Below are 17,551 nucleotides of genomic sequence, written 5' to 3'. Positions count from 1 at the left end.
ACGTGTCCTGGTGGTAAGGTTGCCCTAATAGAGCGATCGGTAGATAAGATGTCGAAGCTAGATGCCGAAGGCTCCCATAGCTCCATCTTGGTCCACGTGTCTGATGTTCATTGGCTGCTCATTTTGGTATAAACAAGACACATAACTGATGCAATGCAAAGGTATATATTAATAACTCTAGAAAATTTCAATTATTAGACGCAGAATATTAATGCTACAAGACACATCTCTCTATTTTTTTCAATTAATTAACCAGAGATTTCAATGGCTTTGACATCGGCCTTTTCACCTGCTTGAACAGTGACCTGTAACCCCATTCTCCATTGCAGCCTTAATCTCGCTACCTGCATTCTAAGTCGGGCTGAAACCTCCTCAGAACTTGCTGGCTAGTGCGCTTCCACCTGTCACTTGTCGTTTTGTCCTCCTTCTCCACATACCGATCTCAAGCACCGCTTTTCAACCTCCACCTTCACCTCTTCTTTCTTCACCGGAAGGTCCGCTTGAACACGTGGGCTTCGGCCCTTCCTGATCAATTCCGTGTTCAGAAAGCTGAATTTTCCTGGGAAAATTCGGTAATGTGAAAGTGATGAGGAGGAAGGGAATGGGAAATCCTTGAAGGGGTCCTGTGATTAAGGGAGAAGGGGTCGAAAATGCTGCTTCGTCTAAAGCTTGGGATGATCGACATTATGAATTGGTTGAATCTCTTGGTCTTGGGTTTGTTTGAGATGATGAGAAAGTTTTGAGTATCGAATTCGGAATTTGCCGCTTCGCTTCAAAAGTTGGAGAATTGTGGAGGCTTTGGTTGCTTATATAAGCTGCCCAAGAACTTTCTAGTTTTGAAAAACAGTTTTGTGATATTTTTTTTTTGAACTTTCTAGGACTGTTGAGAAAGTGGGCCTAAGATATTTTATTATGGGTTCACAGTTAGTTTTTCTTTTTCCTTTTGATGTTCGAACTTCGAAGCTATCAAAATTACAATAGTTAAATCTCATCCATCATCACACCATGTTTGTGAGAAACTTCATACAATATGTGGAATTGCTAACATATCGCAATATGATAGTGAATAACAATGTAAAAACCTCGGTTTTATCATTTAAAGGATGGATTGCTCACTTATGCATGATTCATATTCATATTCACGGGACAATATAATTTTATATGAGACATTGGAAGAAACTTACAATATCATATAAGTTTATAGTGAGCAGAGCCCCAACAATGGCTGCGCAACTTTGTAAGTCAAGTGATACAAGACGACATCTAAAAATTACAATTGCAAAATAAAGATTAAAAAAACTTTGTAGAGTTGCGCTAACACGCTGTGAATAAAAAAAGGCCTCTTACATGAGCCAAGCGTGTGCAAAAAGGCTTATAAAAAAGATGACCTTATAAAAAAGATCCAACGGCCCAAAACGAAATCCAACGGCCAAAATGGTAATTAACTAGTCTAACCTCAAAATTACCCTAAAGTACATAAATACACACTTTTTTTGTTCCTAGTATGTGTGTGTTTGTCCTTTATCATTTATGAATTAGATTTTTATTTTCAAAATTAGATTTTCTTTTAATGTTAAAATGTTCAGAAAAATAATTCACGATGGTATAAACTAAAATTAACTTAAGAAAAACTAAACACAAAATAATTTTAGAGTTAAACAATTCTTAAATAATTAATAAAGTTACGGACTTAAATTTTGAGTCCTGCAAAGTTGGAGGAAAAAACTGTTTGAGTCTGGACAATACATGAATGGTTGTATTTTGAAGAGGGGAAATTTGGGTTTAACCCCATTTGAGTTGGTTGAAGAAAAAAACAATTTGAAACTGAACAATACATAAATAGTTATATTTTAAAAGGAGGAAATTTGAGTTTAGCTGCATTCTAACAACAATGAACATGATATGATAAATTATCTCATAAACTGTTACGAGCCCACAACAGACAGATGCTTGGGAATCCTAGAAAGTTCGAGAAGAAAATCATATATAGCGTTCTAACGGCCCAGTTGTTAATGTATGGTTTTTGTAATTTTCTTTTGGCTTCCCTTGACAACTTTGTAATGGGATGTGTATTGTTATTTATCAAGCTCAAGTTTAGATTAAGAAAAACTTTTCTTGGTGTTCTTCTCTAATCTCTGCTCTATGGTGGCACAAGCAAGTTGACAAAGGTATTGAGCATTGCTTATCATTACATTAAACAGTCTTCATAAAAAGATGACTAGTCATCCTTGCTCTGTAGGATTTCCAGCTGGATAACAAACTGTTTTGTCCTATTCTTCTTTCTCTCTCTCTGCTGCCTTGTGGGTTTCTGACCTAAGGAATTTTTTGGTATGTAAAGGCTACGATTTTGGTCATTTGGCGGCTGTCTCTTTTGGGTGGAAGTTTTGGAAAGATTGGCTTGCTATCTTTCTCTTCTTCTTCCTCAAGAGAGAACCAAATATTTCATCTATGAGTTTTTCCAATTGATTTCTTTTTGAAAAACTGCATTTGAAACACGAATCTGCATCTAGCTATTTAAATCATTCCCTCATTTATATCTAGGTTATATTCAAGACTGATTTCTTCAAGAGTATGGTTTCTTGAAGAAATTGGTCATTCTCCTTTGAATCCAAATTTTGGTTTCGATTTGTGTTGGAGCTTGCAAGCTAGTGCCATGAGATGAACGAGCTGGAGAAGGAGCTGCTATTGCCATGAAAAACTGAGCTTCAAGCTTTGCTAAGTTGGAGAAGAAGATTGCACAGAGATGGTATAGCTCATCTTCCTAAATAGATCTAGGCTTTTCTTGAGCTTGCTTGTGTTCCTTTGTACTAATCTTTTTCTACTTAGTGGATTGCCTGGTCGGTTGATGACCCCCAATTTTTCCCAATGGTGGGTTTTCCTGTGAACAGCTGTTTCCAACTCTGTAAATTTTCTGGGTTTGTGTTCTTGATAGTTGACTAGTCATTTGGGTTTGTGCGGTTGACTAGTCATCTTTTTCTGTTGTTTGGTGTTTGCTTGATTATGCTGTCTTCACACACTTTCACCATAGTTGTTGCTAGTACAGGGGATGCCTAAATTGACGGGTCTTTCTGAGTGCTTAGGTTGTTACTAGTAATTCTCTAAGCTTGCAGGTACATCTTTGTATGCTCTGTGTATGTTATTGTTTGGTATAATTCATATATGACAGTTGACTAGTCATAAGAGTATTTGGTCAAGGTCTAGAGTGTGAAGTTTGCTGCGTTCTTGGTTGAATATCTTTTAAATTTACCCATCGTCACCTAAGTACCAATTTCACCAGTCTACTCTATCCTCGAAAACTCTCAGGCCCCGTATAAATACGCAATCAATCCTCCGCTTTCAACCAAAAGCAAAGCATAATTCAACAACTCAATTCCCAAACAAAACCCATCAGTTTTCACCATGTCGATCATCCCCAACTTCCGACAAAGCAGCATTTTCGACCCTTTCTCTCTGATCTCTGGGACCCTTCAAGGATTTCCACCCCTTCCTCCTCATCACTCTCCATTCCCGAATTTTCCGGAAAATTCTGCTTTTCAACACTAGAATAGATTGAAGGAGACCCCAGAAGCTCATGTGTTCAAGGCGACATTCCGGTCAAGAAAGAAGAGGTGAAGGTGGAGGTTGAAGACAACAGGTGCTTTGGATCAGGAGAGAGGAATGTAGAGAAGTAGGACAAGAACGACAAGTAGGCACAGGTGGGCGCAGCAAATGCAAGTTCTGAGGAGGTTTCACTTCGAGAATGCCAAGGTAAATGAGATTAAGGCGGCAATGGAGAATGGGGTTCTGAGTGTCACTGTTCCCAAGAAAGAGGTGAAGAAGCTTGATGCCAAAGCCATTGAAATCTTTGGTTGAAATTGAGAATTTGAGGCCATCTATATTCTTCAGTATATAATATATTAATATATTAAAATTGTAAGATCAAATGATGGATACGTTGGAGATCTGGAACAACTTTTCATTGTAATTTGTATTTTGTGTGTGAAAAATGTCATGAATAATGAAATGAGTGGCTTGCTTTGGCTTCAATGTGGACAAATTAAATACATGGTTGACGGTTGATTTGGACCATCGAGCTTTAATGGTGCAAGGCAATAATGATTCGATTGTGTTTAGGGTTCTTTATGATTTTTGTCAAAACCGAATCAAATTAAATTATCATATTGTAATTAGTTCGATTGAATTTTTAGGTAAAAATGATTCAATTTTAACCATATTGATCATAGTTCATGTTTAGGGAGGTGTGGAATGCCTCAATACTTTATGGTTCAGTTTGGTTAAAACGGGGAATTTAAATTGCATATGAAATGGTTTATGCAAGATATGAGTAGTTTTTTTATTTTTCATACAAGGGATATTGAAGAGGGGATTCGAGTATAGGACCTTGAGTGCATGAATAACTACTCTTACCACTTGAGCTACAAGTCTCTTGAAAAAAAAAATTAGTGGAATTTAGTTCACTTGGTCTTAAGGGAAGTGAAAGTGCAGTTAAACTAGGTTATAGTGGTCCTAAGGATTGACATGTAGGTAGACTTTCATTCAACATCTATTCATGGATTGTGTTGTACTCACTCTCCACTGAGCACCTATATACTTATCTTAGTGTCCCCACATGAATGACTTAAGACAAGTCAGCTATCTAATTGAGAAGATATAACAATTACCTTTTGGCCAGAGGAAAGCCAATACTTAGTTGAGTGATTGTGGCAAATCCAGTCAAGTAAGGGGAAACTCAATGGCGAATCAAGTCAAGCAAGGAGGAGCTGAATGGCAGTTAATGGTGAATAGCAAGGTGGAGCTTAATGAAATTCTGTATTTTTTCTCTTTTCCAAGTAAGTTTTTGGTTTTTAATATCATAACTGTAATATCGTTGTTAAAAAGGTTGACCACTTGCAATACTTGGTCTGTTTCCAGTATGAAAATATTATATGCAATAGTCCTAACGATAGGTCCACCACTTGCAACACTTTCTGTATTTTCATTATGAAAAGATTAATGGAATTATTGTGTATGGTGTATTCTCATTATTTTCGGAAGTGTTGAATATAAGTATTTCCATTAGGAATGTAATTCTTTTATTTGAGAAACAATGAATATTTGAAAACGAAAAAAAAAACCAGTGAATGTTTGAAAGGCAAGGATTGAGGCTGGGTTGCTAATGTTTAAATATATGAAAACTTTTAAAAGAATATTTTTTACAGGCACGGATGGTGGATAAATTGAAAATTACAAATAATATAAAAACACACCAAATAAATATAAATATATCTAAATAATGAAAATGCTTTTCTATTTCAGTAGGGAATGATGAGCATTATGTGCCTTTTGATTATATTAGGAACGAATTTATTTGGGACTAATGTACTCGTATCGGGTGTTAGGATTGTGGGACTCATTACAAACATTAGGCACTAATTTTTATAATCAGTGACATATTATCAATAGAGGACCCCTTTATACTAGAATAAGCAATGTTTTTAGTCCCTAAAGAAGCCAAAAGGGACTGATAGCACTCAATCTCTTTTGAGCCTTTTTTTAGTAGTGATGGCAGACTAATGTTTCTTTTTCTTTTCGAAAATCCGTTTCCCACGGACTATTTGCACTAGGATGTCAGGATATGTGGTGGGTTCTACAGTTGCCACATCAGCATTTGATGTTTGACCAGACGATCAATGTAAGAGACAGGGTGAATTGGTCAAATTTGGATACGTTTTGTATCAAATTAATGAAATTGAAGCCTCAAGGTCCATTAGCCTCGAGGTAATTAAACATTTTTAGTCTTTAAAAAAATAAAATATTTCGGGGATGGATTTGTCAAATACCTACTCTTAAAAGGCATTTCTTAAAATTAAAAAAAAAAAAAAATTCATGCGAAATCCTAAGATTTGAGCTTGTGAAATCTTAAAGTGTATTTGGGCCAATTCCGATTTGGTTTTGGGGCCTCCAAATCCAAACCGAAATCCCCCATTTCCCAAACAAAGCCTAAAACTTTCCTCATCTTATTATTTCATGCCTAATATTCTTATAATTCCTAAAAGAATAATACTACTCTTACCACATTTGTATACCACATTCTCATGCTACTTTATGTGGCATATGAGGTGGACAACACATCAATTAAAATTAATTTAAAGTTTTCTTATCTTTTATGATTTATTGACACTTTTTAATTGCTGTGATTGTCCACTTCATCTGCCACATAAGGTGGTATGAAAATGTGGGATATAAATGTGGTAAGTGTAGCATTACTCTTCCTAAAAAACTTGTGCAATGTTATAAAACTAAAGAGAGAATGTAGAGAGAAGTGATATGCTAAACATAAAGTTTCACCATGTTTATTCTTCTCTTAATTTTTGATAGAACCACCTATTTATAGGCTTGCAAGATAGGAGATTGAATACCATCATTTACAATATACCTATAGGTTACAAGCACTAATTACAAATACTTAGTGCATAGGTTACATAAAATCCAACGGTGGAATACTAAGAGGTATGGTGGTCATCCACCAACTCACGCATTTACAACACTCCCCCTTGGATGTCCACCATACAATGACATAGTTCCCTCATTAAAAACCTTGCTTGGAAAACTCAGTGGGACAAAACCAAAGCGAAGGGAAAAAGAGTGAAACTTTCTTGTGGATCATTGATATGGTGTTGGATACACTTATGTTGCCTCGTTAAAACCTTACTAGGAAAAACCTAATGGGACAAAAACCTAGTCGAAGGGAAAAAGAGTACAACGCACATATGTCCTCTATGTAGTAGAATTGGGATGCTCCCCCTGATTAATATCTTCCCTTCTCTGATTTGAGCAATACAAGCAACATTGTCTTCATACATGATCGTCTATCACACTATTCGACCTGCTTTTCACTTTTCAAATGATTGAAATCTTTAGGAGCATCAACAACTAATTTAATAGTTAGAATATGTTACAACAATATCAAATTTGAATTTAAAATACTTAAACTCTTAATTAAGAATATTGTGGTACTTTATATCCTTCAAGGGGTCACTTCATCCATATATCTCAAGTATTTCATGAGCTTTAAGGATTTCCATGTACCATATAGTCTTAATAAATATGCATTTAACACATGCTATATGTTTTGCGTTAAAATAACAACTGCACTTATAGAAATGTGGATGCATCTACAATGAGATGGGAGACTAAAACTATGTCTCTACCAGGAAACCTTATGTCATATTAGTGATTTTATTTCACTTCACAAACACCAATTCATAACCTTCATACTTAACATTTGTAATTTGGTGTTTGAGTTATAGATTCAATATCCAACCCTTCTTATTTAGTGATAAATGGAATTGCCTAGTTACTAATAAACCAAATGTATCATCAATTCGTGATCCCACAATTCTCACGTGCATGCGCATGCATAATTTATAAGCATCTCATTGCTTTGGGGTACCAATGCCTCTTCAGGGGCTAATGTTGTCACTTATGGGACAAACATCTCTTTTACGATGAATTAATTAGAATATGTAGATCATAACCTCATATAGAGCGTTATTTTTGATAGGGCTTGAATTTTTCAAATAATCTCCATTTCTAGGGAGTTAAGTTTTTAGAACCTATATTTTTGTCATACTCCATGCATGCATTATATATAGTCACTTATTGCCATGTTAATGGATTGTGATACATGAATATCAATCCATGCTTGCATATTCATAACTTTATATATGCATTATCTTGATCAGACAAAAGCGGACCAATTCAACAATATTTCACGACGTTCCTCAGGAATTGTCATTTCTCCCCCTAACGGGGGGAAAATTGTCTCAAAATGTAGGAAAATAAACTCACCATCATTATCAATTCAAATTGACTGGATTGGATAATGTGGGAGTTGTGCTCGTAAGCGTCTTGACAAGAGACAAATATGTGACCATTTTAGTAGGCACATTCAATAAAACTGGTGAAATGATCCATAATTAAATGTTGTAAAGGCTCACAAATATCCCCTTGAAATTATTTCAGGAAAGATGGCTCAAGTCAATTTTTGACTGAGATGATCTTATGACAACTTTTATTTGTGACCATTCTTTGTAATGATATTTGTTGGACAAGACAATATTTTGAGTCTTTAAACAATGTCCTTACAAATTTATAAAAATCTTATGTATCATTGTGGAACATGGATTGCCAAGATAGTCATGCCACAACATAAAAGTTATCCGGTCAATGAACTTCTGGTTCATAATATCATAATCTTTAACTACTTTTAATAGTTGTGTAATATTGGAGCCTCATAAACTTCTGGTTCATGACATCATAAACTTCCTATCCACAAAAGAAAGTAGGAAGTTTCTCCAATAAACGCCTCTGACTGTCAATATTTGGGCGGTAATACAAAACATTACCATTGTAAAACAAAATTAACTAATAACCCAACATAAATAAAATAAAATAAAATAAAATGAGTAAATTGGTATAAACAAGGAAATAAAATAAATTAATTAAAGACTATGAAATTCAAGATAATCCAATATTAATGTGGATTCAATATGTAGATAAAACTACAAGTTTAAGAATTGGATTTCCATCCAATTCAAGTTCATATAGGCACAAATAAGTAATGAACTTCAGGTTCATGTATAGTATTAAGATCCATGAAAAACTATGAACTTCAGGTTCATATCAATATATATTCGAAACTTCAGGTTCGAATACGTAGATCTAAATAAATTAAATTAATAGTTGTGCTTTGAACTTCATACTCAAATCGATGTATATGCACTCAAAACTTCTGGTTCGGGTTCTTGACATATGTAGGCCTCATGGAATTCTGATTTTGATTAATACAAAATTGAGGAGTTTCATTTCCTTATGTGCTCTTTAAATTCGCGGAACTTCACGCCATCAATTATTTGGAATCAAAGAACTTCAGGTTCTGATTCAGTCAAAAGAACTCTAGGTCCTAATCTAGTTATATGATGAGGATCGAGGAACTTCGGGCCCTGATCTTTTGTATAATACAAACTCATCATAATAATTAAGATCATATTTAAAATTAAATAAACAAAGAAAAAAAACCATGGCATTATATTCATGTGTAATAAGAATAAGAAATTTTTTTCCTTAAATGAGCATGATGAAGTCTGATGGTGAGTATAAAGAAACTCTATACCATGTGATGACTCTAGCTCATATAAGAAGAATGAAAATTCAGAGAAAGAAAACATACCAAGAGCAATGTCGTTCTGATAACGTGTTATAAAACTAGAGGGAGAAAATGTAGAGAGAAGTGATATGCTAAAGATAAAGTTTCACCATGTTTATTCTTCTCTTAATCTTTGGTAGAACCACCTATTTATAGGCTTACAAGATAGGAGATTGAATACCATCATTTACAATATACCTATAGGTTACAAGCACTAATTACAAATACTTAGTGCATAGGTTACATAAAATCCAACGGTGGAATACTAAGAGGTATGGTGGTCATCCACCAACTCACGCATTTACAACATGCAAAGGAATAAATAATTTTGTAATAAACTGCAGAATTTTATTTATTTATGAATTTTAAGAATATTGCTCTTGTAGCTTCACTTCTCCCGCTCTCTCTCTCGGGCTCCTCCACTTCCATCATTAATGTTCTAATTAAGTACGTACACGGTACACACCGTTGATTAGATTGTATCTAATTACTTAATTATCTCTATTCAGATTAACTTCATATAATTAAGATCAGAGTTAATCTAAGGCAACGCGCAAGTCCATATATGGCAGACAAAGAACCGCGGAGGCCTCCAATGGTGAGACCGTTGATAGCATCGGCATGGCTTACGACGAGTACGACAATAATGACGTACGTAAACCAGCGATTATGAAAATAGTAGTATTTGCCTACTAAGTATTCCCTAGAAGGAGACATGCATCAACATGAAGAATGAATTATTCCTTCATGAGCATCTGAACAGTATTTTAGATGAACGAGAAACATGTAGTGTCTTCCTGCTTTCCTGCTTTACTTTCAACACTTGTAAAGCACTACTGTACTGTGGGGCATTTATCTTTGATAACTAAGGTGGAATAAGGTTCTGAGAAAACAAAGATGGCAGACTAATGTTTCTTTTTCTTTTCCGAAATCAGTTTCACGTGGACTAGTTGGACTCGGCTGTCAGGATTTGTGGTGGATTTCACAGTTACATCATTATTTGACGTTTGACGAGACGATCAATTTGGCTTAATTGAACTATGTAGTCATCAGGAGTAGTGGTATATGTTGTATATATGTGATAGGTTTTTGAACTATGACAGAATTGTTAAAGTAAGATGTATCTTAAGGTTTTATGAAAAATGCAAGTTTTTAAGTATGAATAGTCCATTTGGACGTCAATATCCAGGTTGTATGTAAACATTAAAGTGGGAGTGGGTTTCTTGTTCCAAAGAGGCATAAATCGTCTTCCCCAATAAGCAAATTTAAAATAAAACGTCGATTTACCTTAAAACAGTAACATAGAAACAATGATGACACTTCAAATTTATTTTAAAACATAGACGTAGTAAGGCTAGAACTACATCCATTTTTATTTATCAAATCGACATCGTAAGATTCATTCCACGTAAAGTAAAAAAGACACAATATTTAACGAGGTTCGGCCTTACCTACGTCCTCGGAGAGCAACATCAGTAATTTTTCTACTATGTAAAAGAATAAGACTATAACTTTAGTGTTTACAATACGTGTGGCTCACTGATGTTTTTCTTTTGGAGAATTTCTCTTTGCTCTTTTTTCCTCTTCACTCACTCACCCTCTTTGTTCCCTTCCTTTCTTTCCTCTTTACCTGGGCTCTCATTTCTTTTCAGATGGTGTGTCCCACGCAAGGGAAGGATGAAGCCTTTTTATAGGCAAAGTTGATAGCTTCCCGTGGATGTGTAGTTGGCTCTCAAGGGAATATAGCAGACAAACTTCATCACTATTTTTCTTCAATCAATTAGACAGTGGGCTCTATCATTTTTGGGCTCACATTCTTGACTTTTCAACAAATTATTGAATATGAACGAGAACAGTGTCTTCCTGCTTTACTTTCAAGACTATTAAAGCAAGCTATTGTTCCATCTCTCTCTCTCTCTCTCTCTCTCTCTCTCTCTCTCTCTCTCTCTGTGGCTCCAAATATGGCAGACAAAGAACTGGGCGAGGCCACGGTGAGACCGCAGGCTGATAGTGTCAGCATGGCTGATGACAATGACGACAATGTCAATACAAAGGAGTGTCAATACAAAGCAGGGGTAGATGTAGAAAATGGGGCGCAATTTGGAAATGTTTGTACTAGGTTGGGACGGAGTGTAAAGGAACTACTATCAATGCAAATAGGAGCGCATCATCAAACAGGGGACTTTGAGGATCCTGATAACTTGCGCTTGTACCAGCAGCTGTACAGCTATGCAACTGAGGGTAAGAAGGGTATCTTTAACGACACTATTGCAAAGAAGCTTCATGATCCGAATGCTAGCATTCAGCTTCTGTCTCGACGGAGCCCCGAGAATAACACATTTGTTCACATAGCTGTGACCTTCGGCCATGCCCAACTAGCGGCTGAGATCTTACAACTTCACAAGCCTCTTTTGTTAGAGAAAAACTTTGAGGGCGACACTGCGCTTCACATTGCGGCCAAAACCGGAGATGTAGATACCACAAACACTCTTCTCCGTGAAGCACGAGGAACAACAGATGTTGAAACTAATGATGATGTATTGACGTTGCTAAGGATGAAAAATAATGAGGAAAACACTGCCCTACACGAGGCCTTGATTGGAGGTCACCAATCAGCAGCCAAGCGTTTGATAGAGGCCGATCCTGCCGTTTCACTGTATACTAATAAGGAACAAAAGTCCGCTTTGTATCTGGCCGCTGAACAAGGACTTGTTGAGATCCTGAAGATCATGAATGAAAGAGCAGTTGACAAGAACACACAAATTCAAGGCAATTCCCCTTTGCTTGCTGCAATTCTTGGATGCCATAATAAAGGTACGTACATTCAATTAATAATTCTTTTTTTTTTTTAAATTAAATTTTTGTTTATACTTGATTCATTTTCTGACGCCAGAAGTCCTAAAGATAATATCAAACATGGAAGCAAATATCTTGAACTCAAAAGATGAGAAAGGGAGGACTCCACTGCATTGTGCAGCATCAATTGATTATCTAGATGGGGTTCGTTTCTTATTAGAAATACGCCTCTCTGATTCTCATCAAATGGATCATGGTGGCAACTTTCCAATCCATTCAGCATCAAGCAAAGGTCATGTCAAGATTGTTAAAGAGCTGCTTCGACATTGTCCCGATTCAAAGGAATTGAAGAACTCAAGTGGCCAAAATATACTCCATGTTGCAGCAAGATTTGGCAAAGACAATCTTGTCAAATATTTTCTCAAAAACGGCGAGTTTCGAATGTTGATAAACAAAAAAGACAACTTAGGAAATACTCCTTTGCACTTGGCAACGATGTACCATCATCACAAGGTTGTGCACCTTTTGACTTGGGATAGAAGGACCAACTTAAAGGTCGTGAATGGTAGGGGCATGACAGCCCTTGACATTTCAGAAAGCACTTTGGAAACCACTGCATCATCTCATGGGGTAAGTTTGTGCTATATATACTCTTATCATATATTCCTCATATGATGATGATTTTCGGGAATTCCTTGTCTATTTAGTGTGTTAGGTACAAGTCCGCATTTAGTCCTGGTTGGTATATTGAGTTTGTGTTTAAACTGCTGGTATTGAGTTCCCAAATGACGTGGGTTATATGTTCACAAACTATATCACACCTATCTCTTATCACTCTTAAATAAATTGAACAAAGAACTAAAAAGGAGAAAATAATAAATGAGAAAACACGGAAAATAGTTAAAAGGGAGTTTCACTAAAACACCCAAAATGGGGGTTGAAATTATAAAAAAACTCAAGCACTATTTAAATATATAAACACACCCAAAACCCATCATTACACACACTCAAAACCCATTTATAAACACACCCAAAAAGTTGACTTTGGGGTTGATTTTGGGTGTGTTTCTATGTTTAAATAGTGCTTGGGTTTTTTTATAAATACATGTCTAGGATTGGGTTTATTTATAAATTTGTATAGATGTTATTGATTGCAACTCTATGACTAATATAAATCAGCTGGAATGGAGCATTTCATTAAAATATCCTTGATTTTTAGCATTTATGTTTAATCCCTATTATTTGGGCATCTAATCAATAAAAAAAGGATTCGACCAAAACAAAATCAAGAAATACAGTATACCTAAATAAAAATAAAGGTTGATTACACTTTAGTACCCTATGGTTATATTCTTATGATATGTTAGTCCCTACTTTCTAAATTTTTACAATAACATACCCCGATCTTTTAAATTTATTACAATGTGGTTCAGTTAGATCTCTGCATTAGTTGTCTACATGGCACTATGAGTCCCACATTTTATTTTTAAATTTTTTTTAAAACTGATTAAAATATTAAAAAAATATTAAAATTGTTTATTTCTCTCTCTCCACCCTAACGGAACCACATTGTAACAAATTTACAAGACCCGGATATCTAACTGTAAAAATTAAAAAGATAGGAACTGACATGTCTTAAGAGTATAACCATAGGGTACGAAAGTGTAATGAACCCTAAGAATAATATTATAGTTGAACAATGACAATATACTTAATATACAAATTAGTCTTTGTCGAAAATATATTACTTAGATAATTGTCCGTTGGAAAATTATAGTGATACACAGGTAAATAATTACTGAGTAACTTACATATATTCTGTAGGTAGATTAATTTAATTAGATGGTATAGGAAAATGATATACAAAATATGGCGATACGTGGGTAAATAATCACTAGTATTGTACCTATATTTCGTAGGTATATACTAATTTAATAGACTATATATGTAAATTTTCGAATTAGGCTTTAAAGGTAAATTATTTAGATTGTATAGGTAATTTACCTATATTTTGTAAAAAGATAGGTACGTCATTTACATTTACATATATAGATAAGTAAAAAGGTATAGGTTCACTATTTATCTATATGCACCTATATTTTTCAGGTCCCTAATTTACCTAGATTATTTAAGTAAATTATTTACCTATAATTATTTATGTTTTTCGCAAAGACTTCGTATATTAATTTACCTATATTTTTAAGTACAATGATTTACTTATATTTGAAAATACAATTTAAAATAGGTACATAATAATTTTGAATTTAAAAGAATGAATACATTAATCTATAAACGAAATTTGAATTAAAGAGAATTGGTAACAATTGATGGAATGAAAATTGAATATATTGCGCAAAAATAAAAAAATAAAAAATCCCACACCGAAAGAAGACAAAGAAACAAATAAGAACATTAAATGTCACAAATTTGGTAAGGTGCCTGTAGTGTGTGTAACTCCATTAGTGTTCGAGTCTTGCTGCCAGCAATCCTCGTTAGTGTACGATTTGTAATTTTCTACATAAATTCATAATCGTGGTATTTGACAGTTGGGTGCGAGCTTAAATTCTTCTGGTTTGAGGTTGTAGGTCTACCTTGGCGCTGGTGGTGATAGTAGCCAATCTCCCCCTAAACTTTTTTCATAAAAAAAGTCACAAATTTGGAAAAAAAAAACATTAAAGTACACCAAATCATTTAAAAAATAAAGTCATTATTATAATTAGATTTGTAGATTGATTAGGCAACTGCTTTAGTTGGATCTTAATCATTATGTTTTAGTTATATAAGTTAGGGTTTTATTGATAGAAAAATTAGGTAACAGGCTGCAGGTAAGAAAAAATGAGTTTCAAGGAGAAAAGCTAAATTTACTATAGATTTTTGAATATATTAATGGTACGACTTGTGCAGACGATACCTGCTGTAAAAGCAGAAGCAAATGGCTCAGAGCAAAACCCAAGAGACCCGAGCAGCCTTAAACCTGAACTTGATCAAATTTTGCTTGAGCCTGGCATGGAAAGAAAAAGCAACAAGCTTGATCGCCAATCACCACCATCGAGAACTACTGCCGCTCCTGCTGGTAAGATTTGGTACAAAACAGTAGCAACAGCTCGCTGTCTGATAAATGCACTGGTAAATTGCTTGGAATACCCCAAAACTTGGGTGGAAGCAACACGTGACATGCTGATGGTTGTGGCAACCATGATATCAACTGCAACTTTCCAAGCTGTAATTAACCCACCCGGTGGTGTTTGGGGAGAGGATAAAACAAATGGAACTATTTCTTATTGCACCGATGATAACAGATGCTTAGCTGGAACTGCAGTGGCAGGCAACCACCTCCCAGAAGGGTTCATCATGTTCGTAAGATTGAATACCATCTCGTTTCTTGCTTCTCTCAGTGTCACCCTGTTGCTTGTTGGAGGATTTCCGCTCCAGAATCGTCTAATTATGTGGCTTTTATCAATGGCCATGTGTATCACTCTCTCTTCTATGACATTTACCTATATGCAGGCTCTCGCGTTAGTGATCCCTGATACTGAATTTTTTGAATCATATGAATATGATGATTTATTTAATACATCCAATATTGCTTGGGGTTCATTGCTTCTGTGCATCGCTTTAATCCACACCATTCGTCTTGTCATTTGGTTGGCGAGGAAGTTTTGGCGCAGGTTCAAGCATGATATCCCAAAAAGCCTCAGGAACGCTGTTGATAGTTTGACTGCACCTGCACGTCACCGTACCAACAAATTCTGAGGAGAATACGACTGTTGTTTCCTAATGTGTTGGAGGAACTACACCGGATTCCTAAAGTAAACCATCTATTTAACGATGGAGAATCTGTTTGAGTACCAGCAGGTTGTGTTTGGCTAGTGAGCTGTGTTTGCTTTGATTTGTTTCTGTTAGAATTTGTTAAGAGTGAGTCAGAGTGATAAGTTTGGATGCTTGAGAAGGTTTATGCTTAAGGTATATGTTGAAGCTACTTAATAATTAAAGATTCTGTGGAGCATTTGTTGCTGGTTAATCTGAAATCTATTTTTATTTCCTCCATATATATAAATCTTGTTGGAACGAAAGTGCCATGGGTGAAATTGTTTGAAGAGAAGTGCTCAAACTATAACTGATAGAAGATATAGACGATATATGCGGGGAAATTCTCAAAACAATTCATAGATTATGCATCTAAGAATGATACAAGACACATAACTGATGCAATGCAAAGGTATATATTAATAATTCTAGAAAACTTTGATTATTGGACACAGAATATTAATGTTTCAATGGCTTTGACATCGGCCTTTTTCACCTCTGCTTTGGGAACAGTGACGCTCAGAACCCCATTCTCCATTGCAGCCTAAATCTCGTCTACCTTCGCATTCTCCGGAAGGCAGAGGTGAAGAAGCAAAGGTGGATGAGATTAAGGCTGCAATGGAGAATGGGGTTCTGAGTGCCACTGTTCCAAAGGCAGAGGTGAAGAAGCCTGATGTCAAAGCCATTGAAATCTCTTGTTAATATCGTCTCTGTATTCTGTAGTGCAGGCACCTTCACATTATGTATATCTATGTTTGATTTTGGAGTGTCAGTGGTCATCAATGTTGATATCAATGAAATGTGACGCAGCACAAGCAACAAAGGTTTCAAACGAAAACCTTGAGTAACAAGAAATCTGAATTCCACTAGAAATTAAGAGGAATTCTCTTGGGATAATTTTATTAAAATCTGAGATGATCAAAAACGTTCACCAAATCTGTCTAAATACACATCTCTCAACCCTTGAGCTGCTAGGGGGGTTATTACATTAAAACTGAAAAACATAATTTATTCGGAAAATTAACTAAGAAACTTTGAATGCGGTTTTGGAAGGCCAAACGACCTCAGAATGCCAAAATCCATCATACGTCACAAAAAAAAGTAGTCAGTTTGACTCGTGGCATCGTTCCCTTTCCGAAATGGTATTTTGCGTCCTAATCGGAGCTCGGACGACAAATCTGCAAATTCCCGCTACGTCCTTTTTCTAGCTCAACCGCGATAAAATCTGCCATTTGTTCTACATCAGTCCCCTCCACCTCCGAAGAACTCGACCCCGAGTTATGATCTGGATAAAGGACCTCATCTTCACGGAACTCATATAAATCTGCAACATTAAAAGTATTGGAAATTCCCATGGAATCCGGTAACTCAATAACATAGGCATTATCATTGATCCGTTTGAGCACTTTGTAAGGACCATATTTTTTGGTTTAAGCTTGCTATATGTGCCAACTGGAAACCTCTCCTTCCTCAGAAATATCATCACATAATCGCCTTCTTGAAACACTTTAACATGCCTATGCCTATCTGCAGCAGCTTTGTACTTAGCATTAGTTTGCTCAAGTTTTTGCTTGACTTCATCTTGAACGACTATACTTCCTCAGCCAAATTTTTCGCTGCCACACTGGTTTGCTGGCCTCTAGGCAGTTTCACCAAATCTACAACATGGTTAGGTATAGCAGTATAAACAATGGAAAATGGAGACTTCCCAGTTGCACTATGGACTGCACTGTTATATGCAAACTCCACCTGTGGTAGTGC

The 17,551-nt window shown here is 35.6% G+C and overlaps 1 protein-coding gene and 2 pseudogenes across 1 annotated transcript; 2 read left to right on the top strand and 1 right to left on the bottom strand.

Moving 5' to 3' along the window:
- Nucleotides 1-248: 248 nt before the first annotated feature.
- Nucleotides 249-685, bottom strand: LOC148917610 (17.3 kDa class I heat shock protein-like; annotated as a pseudogene).
- A 2,693-nt stretch (nucleotides 686-3,378) lies between these two features.
- On the top strand, nucleotides 3,379-3,852 carry LOC103321540 (18.5 kDa class I heat shock protein-like; annotated as a pseudogene).
- A 7,188-nt stretch (nucleotides 3,853-11,040) lies between these two features.
- LOC103342682 (uncharacterized) lies at nucleotides 11,041-16,001 on the top strand. The gene is made up of 3 exons (XM_089051420.1): nucleotides 11,041-12,001; nucleotides 12,081-12,613; nucleotides 14,888-16,001. Exons 1-3 carry the CDS (start codon nucleotides 11,149-11,151, stop codon nucleotides 15,734-15,736), a joined length of 2,235 nt encoding a protein of 744 aa, XP_088907546.1. The 5' UTR covers nucleotides 11,041-11,148; the 3' UTR covers nucleotides 15,737-16,001.
- Nucleotides 16,002-17,551: the final 1,550 nt, after the last annotated feature.

The sequence above is a fragment of the Prunus mume genome, linkage group LG4 (assembly GCF_029339155.1).
Source record: "Prunus mume cultivar Tortuosa linkage group LG4, ASM2933915v1, whole genome shotgun sequence".
In the NCBI taxonomy this organism is placed as follows: domain Eukaryota; kingdom Viridiplantae; phylum Streptophyta; class Magnoliopsida; order Rosales; family Rosaceae; genus Prunus; species Prunus mume.
The sequence above is the reverse complement of the archived record's forward strand: the minus strand, read 5'-3'. Positions and strand labels throughout refer to the sequence as shown.